This window comes from Botryllus schlosseri, chromosome 4, assembly GCF_051294905.1.
Source record: "Botryllus schlosseri isolate E-star chromosome 4, Bs_hap1, whole genome shotgun sequence".
NCBI lineage: Eukaryota > Metazoa > Chordata > Ascidiacea > Stolidobranchia > Styelidae > Botryllus > Botryllus schlosseri.
The window spans coordinates 12,936,778-12,953,779 of record NC_137239.1 but is presented as its reverse complement, the minus strand read 5'-3'; the positions used below and the strand labels follow the sequence as shown (position 1 = coordinate 12,953,779).

Genomic DNA, 17,002 nt, shown 5'->3' with positions numbered 1-17,002 from the left:
CCTAATTTCCAATTTGAAAATATTCGGTGGCGCAGCTCAAAGATTGAACAGCTGATTATTAGAAGAGGTCGGCGAGTCGCCACACTCTTTAGCGCCTACTAGCGGGGTTTACAATTAGTTATAAACACATTACCGGGCAATATGACGTCACACCATCAAAACTCTGCCTATCGACTGTATGCAGGATTGAAGTGGACCATGTGTGTAGATGTAGAATTGGGCCATCTTTAATGTGACCTCTGGTGTTTGCTAGGGTCGGCAACAGATTTATTCACGGGCTGGATGAAATCGTCCGGTTCTGTGTCGGTGCGGTCATCTGATTGTGTGTTGTAATAAGGTACGAAAAACATTTTTTCAGCATCCTTCCGTTCACAAAAACACTGATTTCGGACACACCATGGGCCTGGGTGATCGATGTAACTTTGAAGGCTTGGTATATGCATCAATATGGTTGGTAAATTTTGAAAATTAATTCTGTCAATAATATTGGTTCTTATATATATAAAATGCACATCCGGTGGTTTCCAATCTCATATGGTCGCGATGTCATTTTCAATTTGAAAATGTTCCGGGGCCCAGCTTAAAAATTGATGAGCTGGTTATTAGAAGAGGTCGGCTAGCCCGGACTTACTCACGGCTTGTTTTGGAAGCTGATTACGTTCAATATCTTCGCGATCCCCATAATAAAGGAAAACGGCCCCCATATTTAGAAACCCTATCTTTGACTGAAGTTTCAGAACGGCGTTAACCAACTCTAGGAATATACAGTCATCTTTTAATTGCGATTATAATTACACTTTTTCAATAAATGATGGTTATTCTTATTTATTTTTAATAGAATTTTTTGCGAAGGTGGTGGTTGACAGTAACTTAAAATAATATATGATACAGTACTAAATCGCGCGCAGTGCGACGAGAAATCTCAAGTAGTGTTATTCCTCTTTGAAATAATATTTTTATTGTAGATTTCGGTAAAAACTTTTAGCCTACTTCAGGATTTCAAAATACCGGACATTTATGTATATTTTAGAATTTCCTCCCGGACGAAGTTTTTACAATGAAATTCCGGACGTATGACAACCCTACTATAACTTGACAAGCACCGCTAGCCTATGTGTACAGCTGTACAGTGTACACTCGGGTTATGACTAGAAAAAGAAAATTCAAAATTTTGTGTGTCCTGTAGTCACAAACGATTAACATTTGTGTCCTGATTTTAAAATTATCAAAAGTTCACACTGTTTAAGCAAAAATCTCCCGCACAAAATTTTTTCAATTTTCACTGTATGAAGGATAGGCGTTTTTTGTAGATACAGACTGCATAATATATATACCGAATGATTTGAATTTACCTGACACAATTCCAATTGCGAAGATTTAATACAGTATTTTGGTAAATTGTGATTAATCCGATCGTTTTCTTGCTTACAGTCAACATTAAATAATAGCTAAATATTTATTAATTTCGATTGTACATGTTGAATTTGAAAATGGCATATCATATGTGACTCAGCATCTGTTATACTGGGCGACGGAACGGCGTTGTTGTGAAACTGCAAATCGCAATGATGAGCAAGGGTTTTAATAAACCACAATTCATTGATTGCAAACATAATATTATCGACTCTTAAAGCATATATCAGAGTTCTTCAATCCAACATCCTCGCTATAAATTTGGATATGATATGGTAAAACACTACGAAAATAATCAACAACAATCATGCTTATTCATCGCAAATGCGTGTAAGGAAGCCTGGTATTCTAACCAGATGTCTATACACTGTAAAAAATCTGGTAGATTTACTGGGAAATCTCTGTAAATTTTTCAACGAATTACCGGTAGCTGCCAATAACTGTGCGTAGCTTGTAATTGTACATTGTGATATGTAATATTACCTCAATATAGCTCTAAAGTCAAGTTACCAGAATTTCTTTGCAAAATTACTGACAGTTACTCGTTACTGAAGTTTACCAGGCTATTGGCAAAATTGATTAGCTTGAAAATCTCTGCAACCAATGTATACGTGGAACTGAATGTTACTGATATCATTCTCGTGGTGATTTGACCTGATTCAACCTCGTTCGCGAGACTGGGGTTTGTCATACGGAAATTGTTGGCCCTAGTACCAATTTCAGTATAGTACGTAGTAGGGTAAAAGAAACAACTGATAATCGTAGCTAATGTGGTTACACCAGAGCCACTTATTATATTATAAGGCTATGGCTATACGGCCTGTCTCGCTGGTTACATTCGTTGTCACGGATACGACTGATGAGTTAGAATATCAGTTCGGGAAACTAGAAATATCAGCACCGCATGCTAAGGTGACCATTTGTTAATGGCGAAGAAGGCGACCTGTAATATTTTACATTAGGTTACCGTTACGCGTTACTGCTTTTTCTGAGATTCGTAGTAAACAACCAACGCACAACTGTGACATCACAAGCAGCGTCTGGTTAAGTAAGTACGGTAAGTAGTGAACAATACATGGAATAAATATCAATTTTACGCAATTAGATGGAAAGGAAAGGGACTATATGTAATGATAAATGTTTCTGTATGAAAAGAACGACCTAAATCAAACATTATAACGCAGTGGCCGGTAAATATTATTGGTGGCATGTCAGCAGATGAATACCACTTATTTCAAAATCGTTAGAGTGTCGTATCGTCGTCTGGCCATTATTGAGATTTGAGCGAAGGGTGGAGCGAAGCTTGTGCTTGAAGAAAGTGGACACGATCGTTGAAGATTCCTAGGAATGCTGATTGGGATACGCAACGTAAAAGGTACAGTATTACATAGTATTCGTTACCGTGAATATCTACGACTGTGCACACCACCGGGATAACTTCGATTTCATGATTGAAATATTTCATTCGCCGCATTCTCTGTTCTATTTTGGGATATTAGTCGACCTATATACTGGCCTGGGACACCGCATACTCTGCCGCGGAGTAGTTGAAACTGTTAGCATGTTTATGTCATTTTTGGGCCATAGCATAGAGATGTTTTCATCCACTGCTGGATTTGTTTGGCACACACACATGCCACCTCAAATTAGGAACCTTTTGCTTCAATATCTGAGATCAGTGTTTCTCAATCTGGGGAACGCGAGAAATGGACAGAGTCTGTATGAATTCTGACTAAACATGTGTTTCGCAACCATTTTCAGAAGACGATTGTTGAAGATGAAACTTATTTCGTATTCAAGAAAGCTCGCCAAATTCAAACTCCAGCAGTCGCGCTCAACTTCATTTGAGCAAATTTTTGATATTCTTTGAAGATTTAGAGGAATTCCCAAGTGAAAGTCATTTATTACTTCATAGCTTTGGCAGTAGCCTAGCCTAAAGCTGGGTGCGCTGGGTACCGTAGCTGTTGTTAATAGCTGGCGAACTGTACTGCGTAAGACAGACTTGGATGCAGTATAGGTTGCTTGGTTTCGCCCTAAATTAAGCTACCCTATATCAACACAATTTAATTATATTCCAAAACTGATCAAATTGTGCGTGGCAGTACAAAACGACGCCTTGTTCTCTGTACCGGCATTAGGATTATTAGTCTCAGTGCAACCTACCTTGAAACAAATTGATGTCCTGTCCAATGTTTTTTTGCTATTTTCAAACAAGTTGAAGGAAATTTGTCAAAAATGTTAAAGACTGGAATATGGATTCAAACTTGGCGTAAGACATACCATATGTATACTATTAGATCATGGATGGGCAACCTGCTGCCGTAGATGGGAATTTGTGCGGCCGTCGACACCTAATTCAATTAGTAATTGTTAGCATCCGTCGACATGCAAATTGAAATTACTAATTCACTCCCAATTTTTTTAGAGATTTTAATTATTATTGAAATTTTCTTCGCGCTTCACGCAATTCAACATAACCTAATTTTTCGATTCTAATATAGTAGCGTTCTTCTAAATCTGAGCAGGTATTCATTTGTGAATCTAAAAAAATTTCGCGTTCCACTCTGCGCGAAAATATGTAATTCCAGAAACTACTCATAACATTGCCACCCCCGATTTCGGTGCATACAATAGGTCTTCATGAAAAGTATAATAGTCCGGACTCCGGAGTTCACGGCAATGGATATGGACAGATTAACATAGCCTATCTTTATATTAGATGATGTGCTCTTTTTGACATGACGATAAGTGCAGGGGGCGCAATTTTTTTTGGCCATCGCCAAGGAAGGCGCATGTACAAAAAGGTTGATAACCGCTGCATTAGATGAAGTAAGTCATGAATCTCTGCGATATCATGTAAAAGGCGGAGCCGTCACCACACAATGTACCAGTATCGCTACTTCAAAAATTGTCATATTTTTGTTACCCTATTTGTCTTAGTAGTCTTTATAATGTCATGTCTGGGTTAGGAACTTTGCTTAATATAGCGACTTATGCATGAATTCTTTTTAGTGGAACTGCAAGATACTAGATATACAGAATGAATAAGGATGAGAAAAAGAAACAATTGGAAGTTTGGCCGATGGTGGGAGACCACTCGTGCTACTGCATGTCTCCTAAAGAAGAATTAGACCTCCAGCAGCAATGCTTTTCCATCGATAATCTTCTTATCGTGAATCATGAATGAATATACAGTTTGTTCCAATGTCGTTTTGGGGGTGTGAAGAAGCTTTTGCGATATTTTAGCACCGGGATGCTTTGCGATAGGTATGGGATGTACGTGAATTTACAAGCCGGTATGTAATCCTGATTTACACAGACAGCATGTATGTAGGTAGGCGGTAAAATTACAGTCTGAGTGGCAAATATACAGGATGAAATGTAGATTGGATATACCGGAGGTGACTGTAACATTACAGTCTGCCGTGTAAATTGAGATTACCGGACGAGTGTAAGTTGAATTTACATTGACTAACGGTAATGTTACATTACCACGAAATGTCTGGCTACCGTGCTTCCAAACATTTCGCGGTAAATCGAGGTTTTTTTTTTACAGTGTAGATGGGATATACTGGAGCCCGAGCGATTATCGATACGCCGATAATATCGGGACGATATCACACATTCAAAGAATTATCGGTGTCGGCCATTGAAGCTGAAAAATTATCGGCAATTTTCGTGACCAGACTGAGAATATTGATATATGTCACATAGCTTACACCCCAAGTGTCCAAATGTAGCCTTTCTAGTTTATTTCAGGTTCAAGTATAACATTGGCTGTAAAGATGTTCAAATAAATGCTCTGAAGCTTTGAAAATGTGCCTATGTATTATCCAACTTCTTTTGAATATCCGCTGAATATATTGAGGTTCTCGGTCAAGGTGTGAGAACGGTGTTATCGGTATCGACTCATAAATCCAATATCGATCGGGCTCTAGAGCAGTGGTTCTCAATCGCCGGTCCGTAGCCCAAGTGTGCCACGAGAATTTTATAACTTTCCCGAAAGAGTTTGGGAACCACTGCTTTAAGCACTCAATCGAAAGTTTCAAAATCGCGAGATCTATTTTGGAGACTAACGCAGATTGACTAATGACAAAACATATCTAAATGTTCGAAAGTATATTCTTTTAGCAATATTACTTTGACAGATAGGCTATTTCACATGGTTCTCATAACAATTTCATCATAAGTGATGTGAACCTTCTCCAAAACTACCTGAGCTGAGCTGTTTTTCAATGAATCAATATTATTTCATATTCAATAAATCTGTAAATAACATTAAAAATTATATAACTTAGTAATTTATAGTTGACATTAAACAGTTATAACTTCTTTATAGGGTCAAGTACAGTTTTCGATAAGATTATTATTATGCAGATAAATTTATTCATGTCAACATATTTGCTGCTTATTTGTAGTCAAGTGTAGGGTTGGATTATCCGGATAACGGTTAACCGGTTAACCGGTTAACCGCAGGTATTTTCACTATCTGATATCCGGATATTTTTCTGCCGGTTAACCGGATAAAAAAGAATCGTTGCTAATGCATTTTACACGTTTTAGTAAGCTTCAATAAGTCGTATTCAGTGTTGGCGCGGCCGATTAACGAGAAGCGTGTTGCCAATTAGCGAAATGCGTCTGTACACATTGCACAATGTAATGTGACGCGATCTCCTGCTGAGAAGATCGTTAAATTAGGTCATTGATTGCCGCGCGCTCGGCTATCGTCTCTGGCCTGATTTATCGCGTCTTCAACAAGCCGATAGTCCCACTGGATTGAAGAATCGCATCTGCAATAGGCCATGTGCAGTGTACACACTATTCCATCGCTGGCCTGTACAATCGCATCTTCATTGGCTTGGTGCTCACGATATTATCGTTGACCTACACAATCGCATCTGCAATAGGCCTACGAACGATATAATCGCTGGACTAACCATCTCGGACCCAGCATGCATTGGCTCCTATCTCTCCATGGCTTGTTGACGATATGCCGTTAAGTGTATTCTAATTAGTGATTCTGAGAGTGACACCGCGAAACTGAATGACATCGAATGTTCGCAAAAATGTGCGTGCGTGCAAGCGTAATTGATTTCCGCTGATGATTAATTCGAAAAAAAGATCGAAACCCCCTGATTTTATTTCAATACCCTACATTTTCGGCTGGCTGCGTGCCTGATCACGTGAATTAGAGCGAGGTATCATGTCGGCATCAATTCCAGTATCAGCTAGTCGTCTTTCTAGTACTCCAAACCTAAACATAAGGATGGTCAAAAGGATGTAAAGCCGTTGAAGTTTTCGGCGTACGACCTGCCAACCTTTTGACTCTCTACGAAGCGCTGCTTTCTATTCAGCCCACTTCTGTGGAAGCTGAAAAAGCATTCAATGAACGTGGACTCTTTGTTACAAAATTCCGGTCCCGGCTACAGGATCCCACAATTGATGCATCTGTGCTTTATAAAGAGGGCATTGCAGAAGCAGTGAACATTAAATTTGCGTGGTTTTTCTCGTATTCGCTCATACTGCGCGCGTAGGTAGGTACTCTACAATAACACTGTGTAATGATTTTGCGATCCGTTTTACATGAAGACCTAATGAAATCGATTGTCTCACTTGGCAGTTATTATCCGGTTAACCGGTTAGATAAATTCCAAAATATCCGGATATATCCGTTATCCGGTTAGTGAAAATTATTGATATCCGAACTAACCCTAGTCAAGTGCCTCTTTTTTATCACAGCCAAACTTGGCAAACTCTCCATCAATCCAGATCCGTGCATCAATATTATGAAAAATACCGTCAAAGCTTTTCTGGTCAAAATAAATCCTGTTCCCTCAATTCGCGCAAGGATACTTTACAGTTACAAGATAATTTATCTAACATGTTATTATAATTCCAGGCACATAATGTCAACTGGATGACTATAAAGTGAAGTCAACTCATTTTATGATCACACACCATGGTAATGGTAATTTAAAATCCTGGAACGTAGGAAATGGCATCACCAAGAATCTGATGACAAGCGAAGACTCTTTGGGATGATCTTCTAGCATGGTTTTACGCAAGGGATCTTTCAGGGATCTTACTTCAAATAAAAAAAACACTTTTATTTGCAATTCTCTTACTGATAAGAATGAACTATGTTTTGATATAAAGGTAACCTCAATGTACAAAGTTTTCGCAAATTCAGTAATTCTAATTGAATGTAGAAAAACTATGCAGATATAACTCTAATTTTAATCTTTAATTTGTATATAACTGTGTAGCTATAATGCTGATTATACTCTAATTCAGTGGTTCCCAAACGGTGGGGAATTCACTGGTTTCTGGTGAGGAATAGACGCATTTGCTCAAAATTATATACAGGACAGTCTACATATTCACGGAGACACATGCGCAATTACCGTTACCAGTTAACTGCTCTGGAATGTATGTATCGAAAATTATATTGCGTGTTGTTCACAAAACCTCATTTTTAACTCTGGATGGCCAACCATGGCGTCACAAACGCATCCAACACGACTAGTTTGACGTGAAATAACGCTTTCGCGAAATTTTGTCCATTACTGGTAGGCCTATCGGTTCACAATACATTTGATGTTACAATTATTGGCGATTGTCTTGCGTACTGGTGTGGTTGGGTGTATTGTGTAGTCAAACCAGCAAATAACTGCTCTGTGATGAAAAAAAGTGCTGGATAGTTGAAACAGGACCGTTACTGCCGAAGCGAGCTCGAAGGGAGATCGTAGGGGCCCTAAGTTATTTCATGAATTAACATAAATTATAGAGTATTTTTGGTAAATTTATGCCACTAATTCCAAACAGTTTTCGCTGGGGGCACGATTTAATATTGCCGAATATAATGATTATTGAGTATCCTTTCCCCACGAAAATAAGTAGATTTTATAGAAATAGAGACTTCGGCGTCGGCCATTACTGCGCCTCGATATGAAGATATAGGCCATATGTAACATGGGACTCCGAGAAGTGTGCCAGGACCATCAGCAACGAGAAGAGCTTGGCTGTGAAGGAATTCCCTTGTGCTGACCGAAAACTTATATCCTATAAATTTTTAGCGCTTGGCGTGTTTAGTCGAAATGTGGCGACACACTAAACGGTAGACCCAACGTAGCTGATAAGTAACGGTGGGAAGCGTACAGACTCACGGGGATGAGGGGTTCTTGGGGGGGGACTTTGTTTGGTTTATAAGCCTGTGGGAGGCCCAAGACCATCTTTTTTTTTGGGGGGGGGGGGGGGTGACTAGGTGCTGTTGTGGTCTTGGTGGGGAATGAAGGCTCGGAATAAATCTGAAGTGGGGAATGAAGACAAAAAGGTTGGGAACCACTGCTCTAATTCTATTCTAATTTGAAAAATGTCTCCAAGTCTGGTTCCCAGGACTTGTACTGTTCATACTGTGATTCTATTGAACTGTTCGATAGTTGTCATTTTTCTCATGTATGTATCGGTGTAAAATGTTGTTTTGTTATTAATGGGGTTACGATATTTAGGAAATCTGAAGAGAGGACACTTTTCAAAATTTCCAGACTTGCAATACCGGAGGAAAATCCTGAAAATGGAACATTTTTTGCACTTCGTGGTCGGTTAACTAAAAAAATAGGTCGACATTCCCGCTCAGCTCCCGAGATAATCGTCGGAGCGTTCCTTCAGTGCTGATTTACTGTATCTCAGACGAATTTTGCCGTATATTTAAGCAAACTCCCAAAAAAGAGGACATTTGGACGTCCTCCGAAGACACTTTCAAAAAAGTCAAAAAGGAGGAAAAATCCTCTCGAAAGAGGGCGTATGGTAACCCTAATTATTATTCTATACCATTAATTCACCTGTGTAGTAACTCCTTGCTTTCCGTTGAAATTAGATTATTTCAAATATGGTTGCATTTTACATGTTTCGTTTTTTTGTCCAACTGTGCGATGCATCGCATTTTTTTCAAACCGATTCATTTGTAATAAAATATTGTTTGAAACTACACCTGTGTAGCTATTCATAGGTTGCATGTCTATAATTTCGAGATCTGATGAATCGGTAGAAACACCCCGATGCGAAACACAGGACAACGATGCACATATCGGCGCTAACATATTATGTGGTAGTTAAATAGCGGATTTTGTGTGTTTTATTGTGGTGCTCAGCACGTATTCGAATTTAGATTGCAGTATTCAGAAAGAGATTTTTGTGAACAGCACGCCATCAAATTAGCGACGCATAAAGTCCTGAGCAGTGAACTGGTAACGTATAGTTATGGTGTTAGAGGCATATACCTCCGTACACATAGCCTATGTATAAACTGCATATGAATTTATTTTGCAAGTGCGTCTGTTTCCCACATATTGGGAATTCCCAACCGATTGGGAACCACTGGTCTACTATAGGAAGGTTGTAATCGTATTCCACCTTCATCATCATAATGCAAGAAAGAATGCCCTTAACTAAAGCATATCATGCAAAAATAGTACCAATCCACGGACGTGCGAAATTAATTTTTCAAGCCATTATTGGAAAACGTGCCTGCACATGTGTCGACAAGATACAAACTCAATTGCAGTGAACGAGTTTGTTCAAATGAATCAGTAGCAATCGAGGGGCTGTTATTTACTTGGATAATAATTGTGAAGGGGGAATTATGTGTGGTGATCCGCAGAGGTGGTTAGTAACGAACAGAGATGAGCGGATTTGGAATTTCCATGTCCCAATCCAATCCAAATCCGAAACTTCAAATCCAAATCCAAAACCTAATCCATAGTTTTTTCATATTAAAGTTCATGTCCAATCCTAATCCGATTCCAACTTGAAATTCAGAAAAAATGCTAATTTATGCAAGGGAGGGATTGGAAAATTTACTTTCACAACCAACGATTCTCTTGAATTAAGGTAACTTAGCATAGGGCTGCACCTCTCATGTTCATTTGCACCGAGTGAACCATAGTGTAGTGTACTATAAGTACATCAATAACTGATCTGAATAAAGTTTGTCGCCATTCGCCGCACGACATATTAATCTCCCAGAAAATCGGTAAATCCAATCCAAATCCTAATCCGTTCAGAAAAAATCTCTAATCCTAATCCAATCCAAATCCGAGAAAATTTCACAAATCCTGTTATTTCAAAACCTAATCCTAATCCATGCTCATCTCTGGTAACGAAGCACTTCTACTTTTTCGAAGTACCCAAGTAGTTTTCTTATACTTCTGATACTTACTCAAGTAGATATTTTTTCACTGCTATTTCTACTTCTACTTCGTAATATTTTGTGGACTACTCACTTACTTTTAGCTATTTTCAGTTTTTCTAGTAGAGGTAGTGTAATCCCCCAATATAGGAAATATAGCCTAAGGAATTTCGAGGCTGTTTTCACGTAGTACCGACATTTAATTTTCATAAAAGTCATTTAATAACCAGAATTATCGTTGCGCTTCGCGCACAGTAGATATGGAACGACAAGTATGTTTTAACGAAAGTATCGCTGAATATAATTTCGAAACCGGCTTGCGTGGTAGTTTTAAGTTGCTTATGAATAAAGTACTTCTTTTCTTACTTGAGTAGATTTTTTCGTCACGACTTCTAATTCTACTTGAGTAGCTCTGTTGACTACTTTGACCACGTCTGGGATCCGCATTTATGCAATAATTACTTTCATCTGATTTGTTTCGCTGCGCAGTACGCCTTCATTGTCGTTATCGTTACCGTGTCATTATATTCTGTTCTGCTATCAGTTGGTACATTGGTTGAGACATTGGTTACCTATACTTACTATACCTATACTACATTAATCTTTAGTTAGTTACGACAAGGCAATGGTCAGTTTACGTCATTATGGTATAACAGTGCCGCAAATTCATACACTAACCGAGGTCCTGAGCGAAGCATTCAAGATTCCCGACTGTCAGCCATGCTGCACTACTACTGTACATTCTTTCAAACCTAATTTGGTGCAGTGGAAGTTTCGATTTATCTGTAAGATATCCGCCGTCCGATGTAATGGTTCTGAAGTCGTATCGATCGCAGTTGCATTGATATCTGTTATCAATGCAGGTATCTAAAATGAATAGAGTTGAAATTGAACGTATTGATAGAGCATAATGATACGAAGAATCAGCCTATCGACCATACTTTACTATACGTTATCTTAAACGCTTATATCTATTTTAGTCACATGAATGAATTGCGGAGAATTTCAAGCACATGATTTATTGAATGTGGAACTCATTTTAAAACTGACCCACGGTTCCTTCAAAATGAGTATGAGAATCCATTATTATATATATTTCAATTCAATTCTTATATTCCTTATATCAAACATGTGACTTTATTATCACGTTTTGATGATGCACTAGGCCAGGGCTGGGCAAACATTTGAGCTCGCGGGCCGTATTCAACATTTGAATGCATTCGTGGGCCGCACTATATAAAATTGGGATACTAATCAAAGATTCAATATTGTTATGTGATTATATAGTGACCGAATACATGGAAATAACGTATATGTATTTGTATAGTTAAAACAATCGAAACGTTGATTTGATGATAACGTTCACACGCCAGAAACATTGACGAGAATTTTTAAGCTGTCGTCCTCATTGTCAAAATTCGGGATGAAAGTCGGTTTTCCCGATTCTTAGAGCTGGATTTAAATTTCAGTCTGTGAGCAGCGATCTGTTCATATATTTGCTGATTGTTGCCTACTTTTGATTTAAATCCAGAATACCCGTGCCGACAGCAGCATAAGCATGGTACCTTTAAAAATGCTCCTACAATATATAAATATTATAAATACAAATACTTCAACATATAAAATTAACGAATCTATCCAACACACTCGCTAATCAGGTTTCCAGGTACTGCACTACATTAAACCCACTCGAAGTCCGAATTAGTCATTTACGTTTCACTTTCTGCGATGTTCAGCAACTGAAGCTGCTCAAAATGCATGGGCCTCGAGGTTTGAGTTGTCGCGTCATCAATACAAAATACCATGGCAAGCCATTTATAGCAATACCATTGCTATAAATTTTACATCCTCTCAGTCCGCGTGATCAGATTTACCTGTAGAACTTAGTGAGGTATTGTCTAGGAATAGTTAGGGCACGTAAGTAAAAATTAAACATATTGGGGCGGGCTCGTTGGTGCAAAGACTTAGCTACATGTTGTTATTTCCTAAATTCCCGTGCGCTATATATTCAAAGGATATTGAGCCAGCCTACACTCTAAATTCAAGACACAATTTTGTGCATAGGTATATACAATATTTGACTGACACATATAATTGGCTGAAATCTAATATCGAGAAGCCGCCATATTGCATGCAAATCCACACATCATCAGATAATGTAATAAGATACGATTCGAGCTCCTCTGAAATCATCAGCGACCTGTTTCAGTCAATATATAAGTGTTTATTCGCTCAAATTCATATCAGTAGCTCAATATAATCATTTCAGACGAATTTTATGCAGAGTCAAACATTCATACCGGCTAACAGGTGATAGGGAGGTTGAGACGTCGCCGGTCAAGCTTCCCTTTGAAACCTTATGGCAGCTTAAAGAGCAATAATATTGATACACGGCGAAAGGCCTCGCAAATTGTGACTTCATCGATACGGGGTATGGATTTTTCGTCGGGCGGCAGTGTTAGAATAATGATCCTTATTTGAGAGAACTAACCTACGTTGTAGCTGACGGTGGTGTCGGGCTTGAAGCAAATAGGTAGCTGACCACTGACCAGATATTATGGTTATTGTGCAGTAGCAACACTTATAACTGGCGACTCGCTGTTTTGATGTTGGTGAATCCACAGTTCGGATGTATTCCAGAAAGTGCGCCAGGTTGTGTGATGAAAATTTGTCTACTCAAGCGAAAGAGATCTGTATTTTTTACACGAGCGATACAGCCGATCGGCCGCCTAAATATGTCTGGTTTGCGTCAGACGAAAAGGATTGCAGCGCTATTGGATACGAGAAAAAGGAAAGGCTTGACCAATACGCTAAACAAAGGTTTGGATTGCAAAGGTTGAGCAATGTGCAATGGGTAATTAATCTTGCGCAATGCGTAAAAGCGTTACAATAGTAATCGTGCATACACGACAAAAGATTGCGAAGCTTGCGCAATATGCGATAAGAGATTGCGACGTTGAGTATTGTTGCGATGATATGATACAATTATATGCGGGTCACGTGGTAATCTTATTTCTACGGGCACAGTATATTTCCTTCCTAACAGATACTTGACGTTCCCTGGGGCATTAGGAGGACCAGAAGTCCCGCTACAACGTAATCTACAACTCTAGTCGCCGTATGCTTACATGTCCCTGAACAGTTTGATGATGATCAGGAAAGTATATAAATTCGATATTATTCGAAAGTTACTGTTGATTTAGAAATTAGCTCAGTAATTACGAGCAATCATTCATTTATTACCAGTGCCATTTGTATTTTATTCCATTTATGTATTTACGCATGACTTACGGTCAACTTGGTCACGTGACTGCATGACGCAATCGATCGAGGCATAGTGTCCTATATGGTGTCGACACAAGCAAATCTCAAGCCTCAGTGAATTTGTATCACGTCACAATTTACATTTGGCTACAGGCAATTTGACGGTCATTTTTGACCGGCTTGCCGAGCATTAAATTTGGTAAAACGGGTATCTATCGAAAGCTGACTCTGCACTGATTACGAAAATATAAATTTTATTCCGCTCGTGGCCCTGGAACTCCCACAATCAGACTCGAATTTTTCATTTATAGAGATTGGCATTGGGACGCAACAATGTTGTCTGGCGAAACGAGAGAGTAGCTCAAGAGAAAAAGAGGCAGACAGCATTGTTGCGTCCCAATGCCAATCTCCATAACAATGAAAAAATATATTTTCGTAATCAGTGCAGAGTCAGCTTTCGATTGATACCATTTTACCAAATTTAATGCTCGGCAAGCTGGTCAAAAATGACTGTCAAATTGTCTGTAGCCAAATGGAAATTGTGACGTGATACAATTTCACTGAGGCGTGAGATTTACCTGTGTCGACACCACACAGGACACTATGATCAGCGGTGCCACTCCTAGTGTTTTAACACTAGATCTAGTGTTTTTTCGGTCGTACTAGTGTACTAGTGTTCTAGTGTTTTATTTTTCGCACAATTTCGCTAATCTAGTGTTTTTCTGCAATTGTGCGAACAAGGAATATCCTAACATTAGACTACTAAATTATACCCTAAATGTATTGCTAATAAGGCGATTTGGTGTCTCTGGCTGTGTTTGTTTTCAACAATTTTATGTGGTGGTGCAGTAACAATCAATTATTACGTAACAGGGTGCGCTGTGAATACGTATTTATGAGCGGAAAATGAAGCGCAATTTCGCTCTAATGCGCTGTCGTTTCTTGTTGAACTCACTCTGCAGATTCGGGAACGATTTTCATGTGCCGACGACATCATACTTTCGTACTGGTGTATTGAATCCGTTAACAGCCTTGTGAACACAAAGAAAAATAAAATCAATTGTTTTCCTAGCTGTGCAATTTTCCTCTGTGATACAGTGTTGGGATGACTCGAGTCATGACTTGGAGCTTAATTCACGAGTCCATTTCAAGTCATCAGTTAATCGGTGCCGATAAAAATCACTTTATCTTGCGTATGTTCGGATTGTTCACGAAATGCGGGTGTAACCCGTGAGAGCGGCCAATCATTCAATGATCGTGCGTTTCACTGAGCGTCGATTGGTCTCTCACATTGACCGCAAACGAAGTGATCGAAGCTTACAACTTACGTTGTAACTCTAGTATAGTAAAGTAATAAAATAGCAAAATGTCCGTTTCTGTTGTCTATTCTTACCGTAACGAAACTTTTATTGAAATTGAATTAGAATATAGTTTATATAGTTCTCAACCATTGCCACAGGGTCGAATTGTATCATCTATTTGTAAATGGGTACTGTATCGCATCATATCAATTCGTTTCTCTATTCTCTATTTTGGCTGGTAACTATTAACCGAGGTTATGCAATTAAGCAGTTTAACAGTTCTACGTTTATTATGTGAGCGATTCAGCGCCTTCTTGCGTGTCTATATTCGTTCATCGGTGCGGAATCAATGACCACTCAATCTGTATTTCAGACAGATAGCAAATTGCAATGACGTTATCATGCCTCATACTTCGAAAAGCCAACTTGACTTGAAATGTGACTTGACTCGTGACTTGACTTGACTTGACTCGAATTGACCAGAGTCACCTCCGAGAATAGAGTGACTTGACTTGACTCGAGTCACCTTTGAAAATCGATTGACTTGACTTGACTCGAGTCAAAATGTGTAATGACTCGAAATGGCTCGTGACTCGAAAGTAGTGACTTGATCTCAACACTGCTGTGATATTATTTGATGAACTTAATGATTGTTTGGAAGAATGGCCTGCTTTGGAAAATTCATAAAATAAGCTGCAGGTTATCAGTCAATGCCGTCCAACAGAATTTTGGCAAAAATTGAAATATGTGCACAAAATTCCCTTTACTGGGGAAGCTCATGACAAATCTCTTGGCATTGCCACATTCTGCTACATGCATGGAAATGAAGTGTGCTGCACATGGATTCCTCCCCATTGTTTGGTTGAAGATGTACGGTAGTGAGCAAGAAGCCACACAAAAGATACTGATGATGATCGATGGTGTACAATCGGAATATGATTTTTATGATGCCGTACAATTCGAAAGCGACAATATTTGATATTTTCTTACTCTGTTGAATTCGCTTCGTTAATTTTCGTTGCATATTTATGCAATATATCAATTCGTTTCAATAATTTTCATTGAATAATCATGCGGTTGATCATACATATGTGTCGAATTCGTGTGTGGAACTTCTTATCCATGGATTTGTACCTTTGGTATTCATGATTACTTGGAAACGGCAAATTCTTCCTGTAATTTACTAATCTAGTGTTTTTTCGCCAATCTAGTGTTTTTTCAGGACACAATCTTGTGTTTTTCCAGGAACCTAGAGTGGCAAAACTGACTATGATCGAAGCGTCGCAGTCTGAGGAAGGGTGGGATTTACGGTTTACGGAATCTGCCGGTCTGTGTAACATAGCCATAGCGAGAGACATGGAAATGTTTTTGGTGCAAAATGGAATTAAGAGGGAGCACATTGATTTACGGCAAGGTAATTCGTTTATGTATATTTTCAAAATATCTGTGAATTGTGTCATGTTCATGTTGTTCAGTTTCCCACAGTACCATAGCGGTGTAAGTAGATATAGATTACCTATTGTCGATCTAGCAACTAGATGTGCCGTAGGATCAGACCATGAGGATGTGATCTAATTCTTTATGGTAGTTTCATCAGAAAATATCATGTATTTGTAGATCTAGTGATGAAACCTCACTTGCATATATAGTTGTGTATTGTCAAACGTTAAAGGCATCTGGTTTGTTCAGGAGAACACCAACTTCGTGTTAAGGCTCTTCAGGTGATTTGGATGATTATTACTAATTTTTTTCAACGTTGGTAAGTTTCATGTTAATCAAAAGGTCACCCTAATAGAACAATTGAAGACGCTAAGTTGCAGTTTCGAGAAGAATCCAA

General features: G+C 38.8%; 1 protein-coding gene and 2 long non-coding RNA genes across 7 annotated transcripts in view; 2 read left to right on the top strand and 1 right to left on the bottom strand.

Annotated features, from left to right (window-relative positions):
* LOC145438137 (uncharacterized) overlaps positions 1 to 17,002 on the bottom strand; it is a 175,630-nt gene that overhangs the window by 18,044 nt on the left and 140,584 nt on the right. For all 5 annotated transcript variants that reach the window (XM_080315510.1, XM_080315511.1, XM_080315514.1 and 2 more), the window contains one exon: positions 11,279 to 11,467. In XM_080315510.1, the coding sequence (XP_080171636.1) occupies positions 11,279 to 11,467 (189 nt within the window). The remainder of the gene's footprint in view (positions 1 to 11,278; positions 11,468 to 17,002) is intronic.
* Positions 1 to 17,002, top strand: part of LOC145438166 (uncharacterized) — a 357,286-nt gene that overhangs the window by 207,846 nt on the left and 132,438 nt on the right. The gene's annotated exons all lie outside the window — the stretch shown is intronic.
* LOC145438173 (uncharacterized) lies at positions 2,343 to 4,618 on the top strand. The gene is made up of 2 exons (XR_013914875.1): positions 2,343 to 2,788; positions 3,175 to 4,618. It is a non-coding gene; the product is annotated as an uncharacterized LOC145438173 (long non-coding RNA).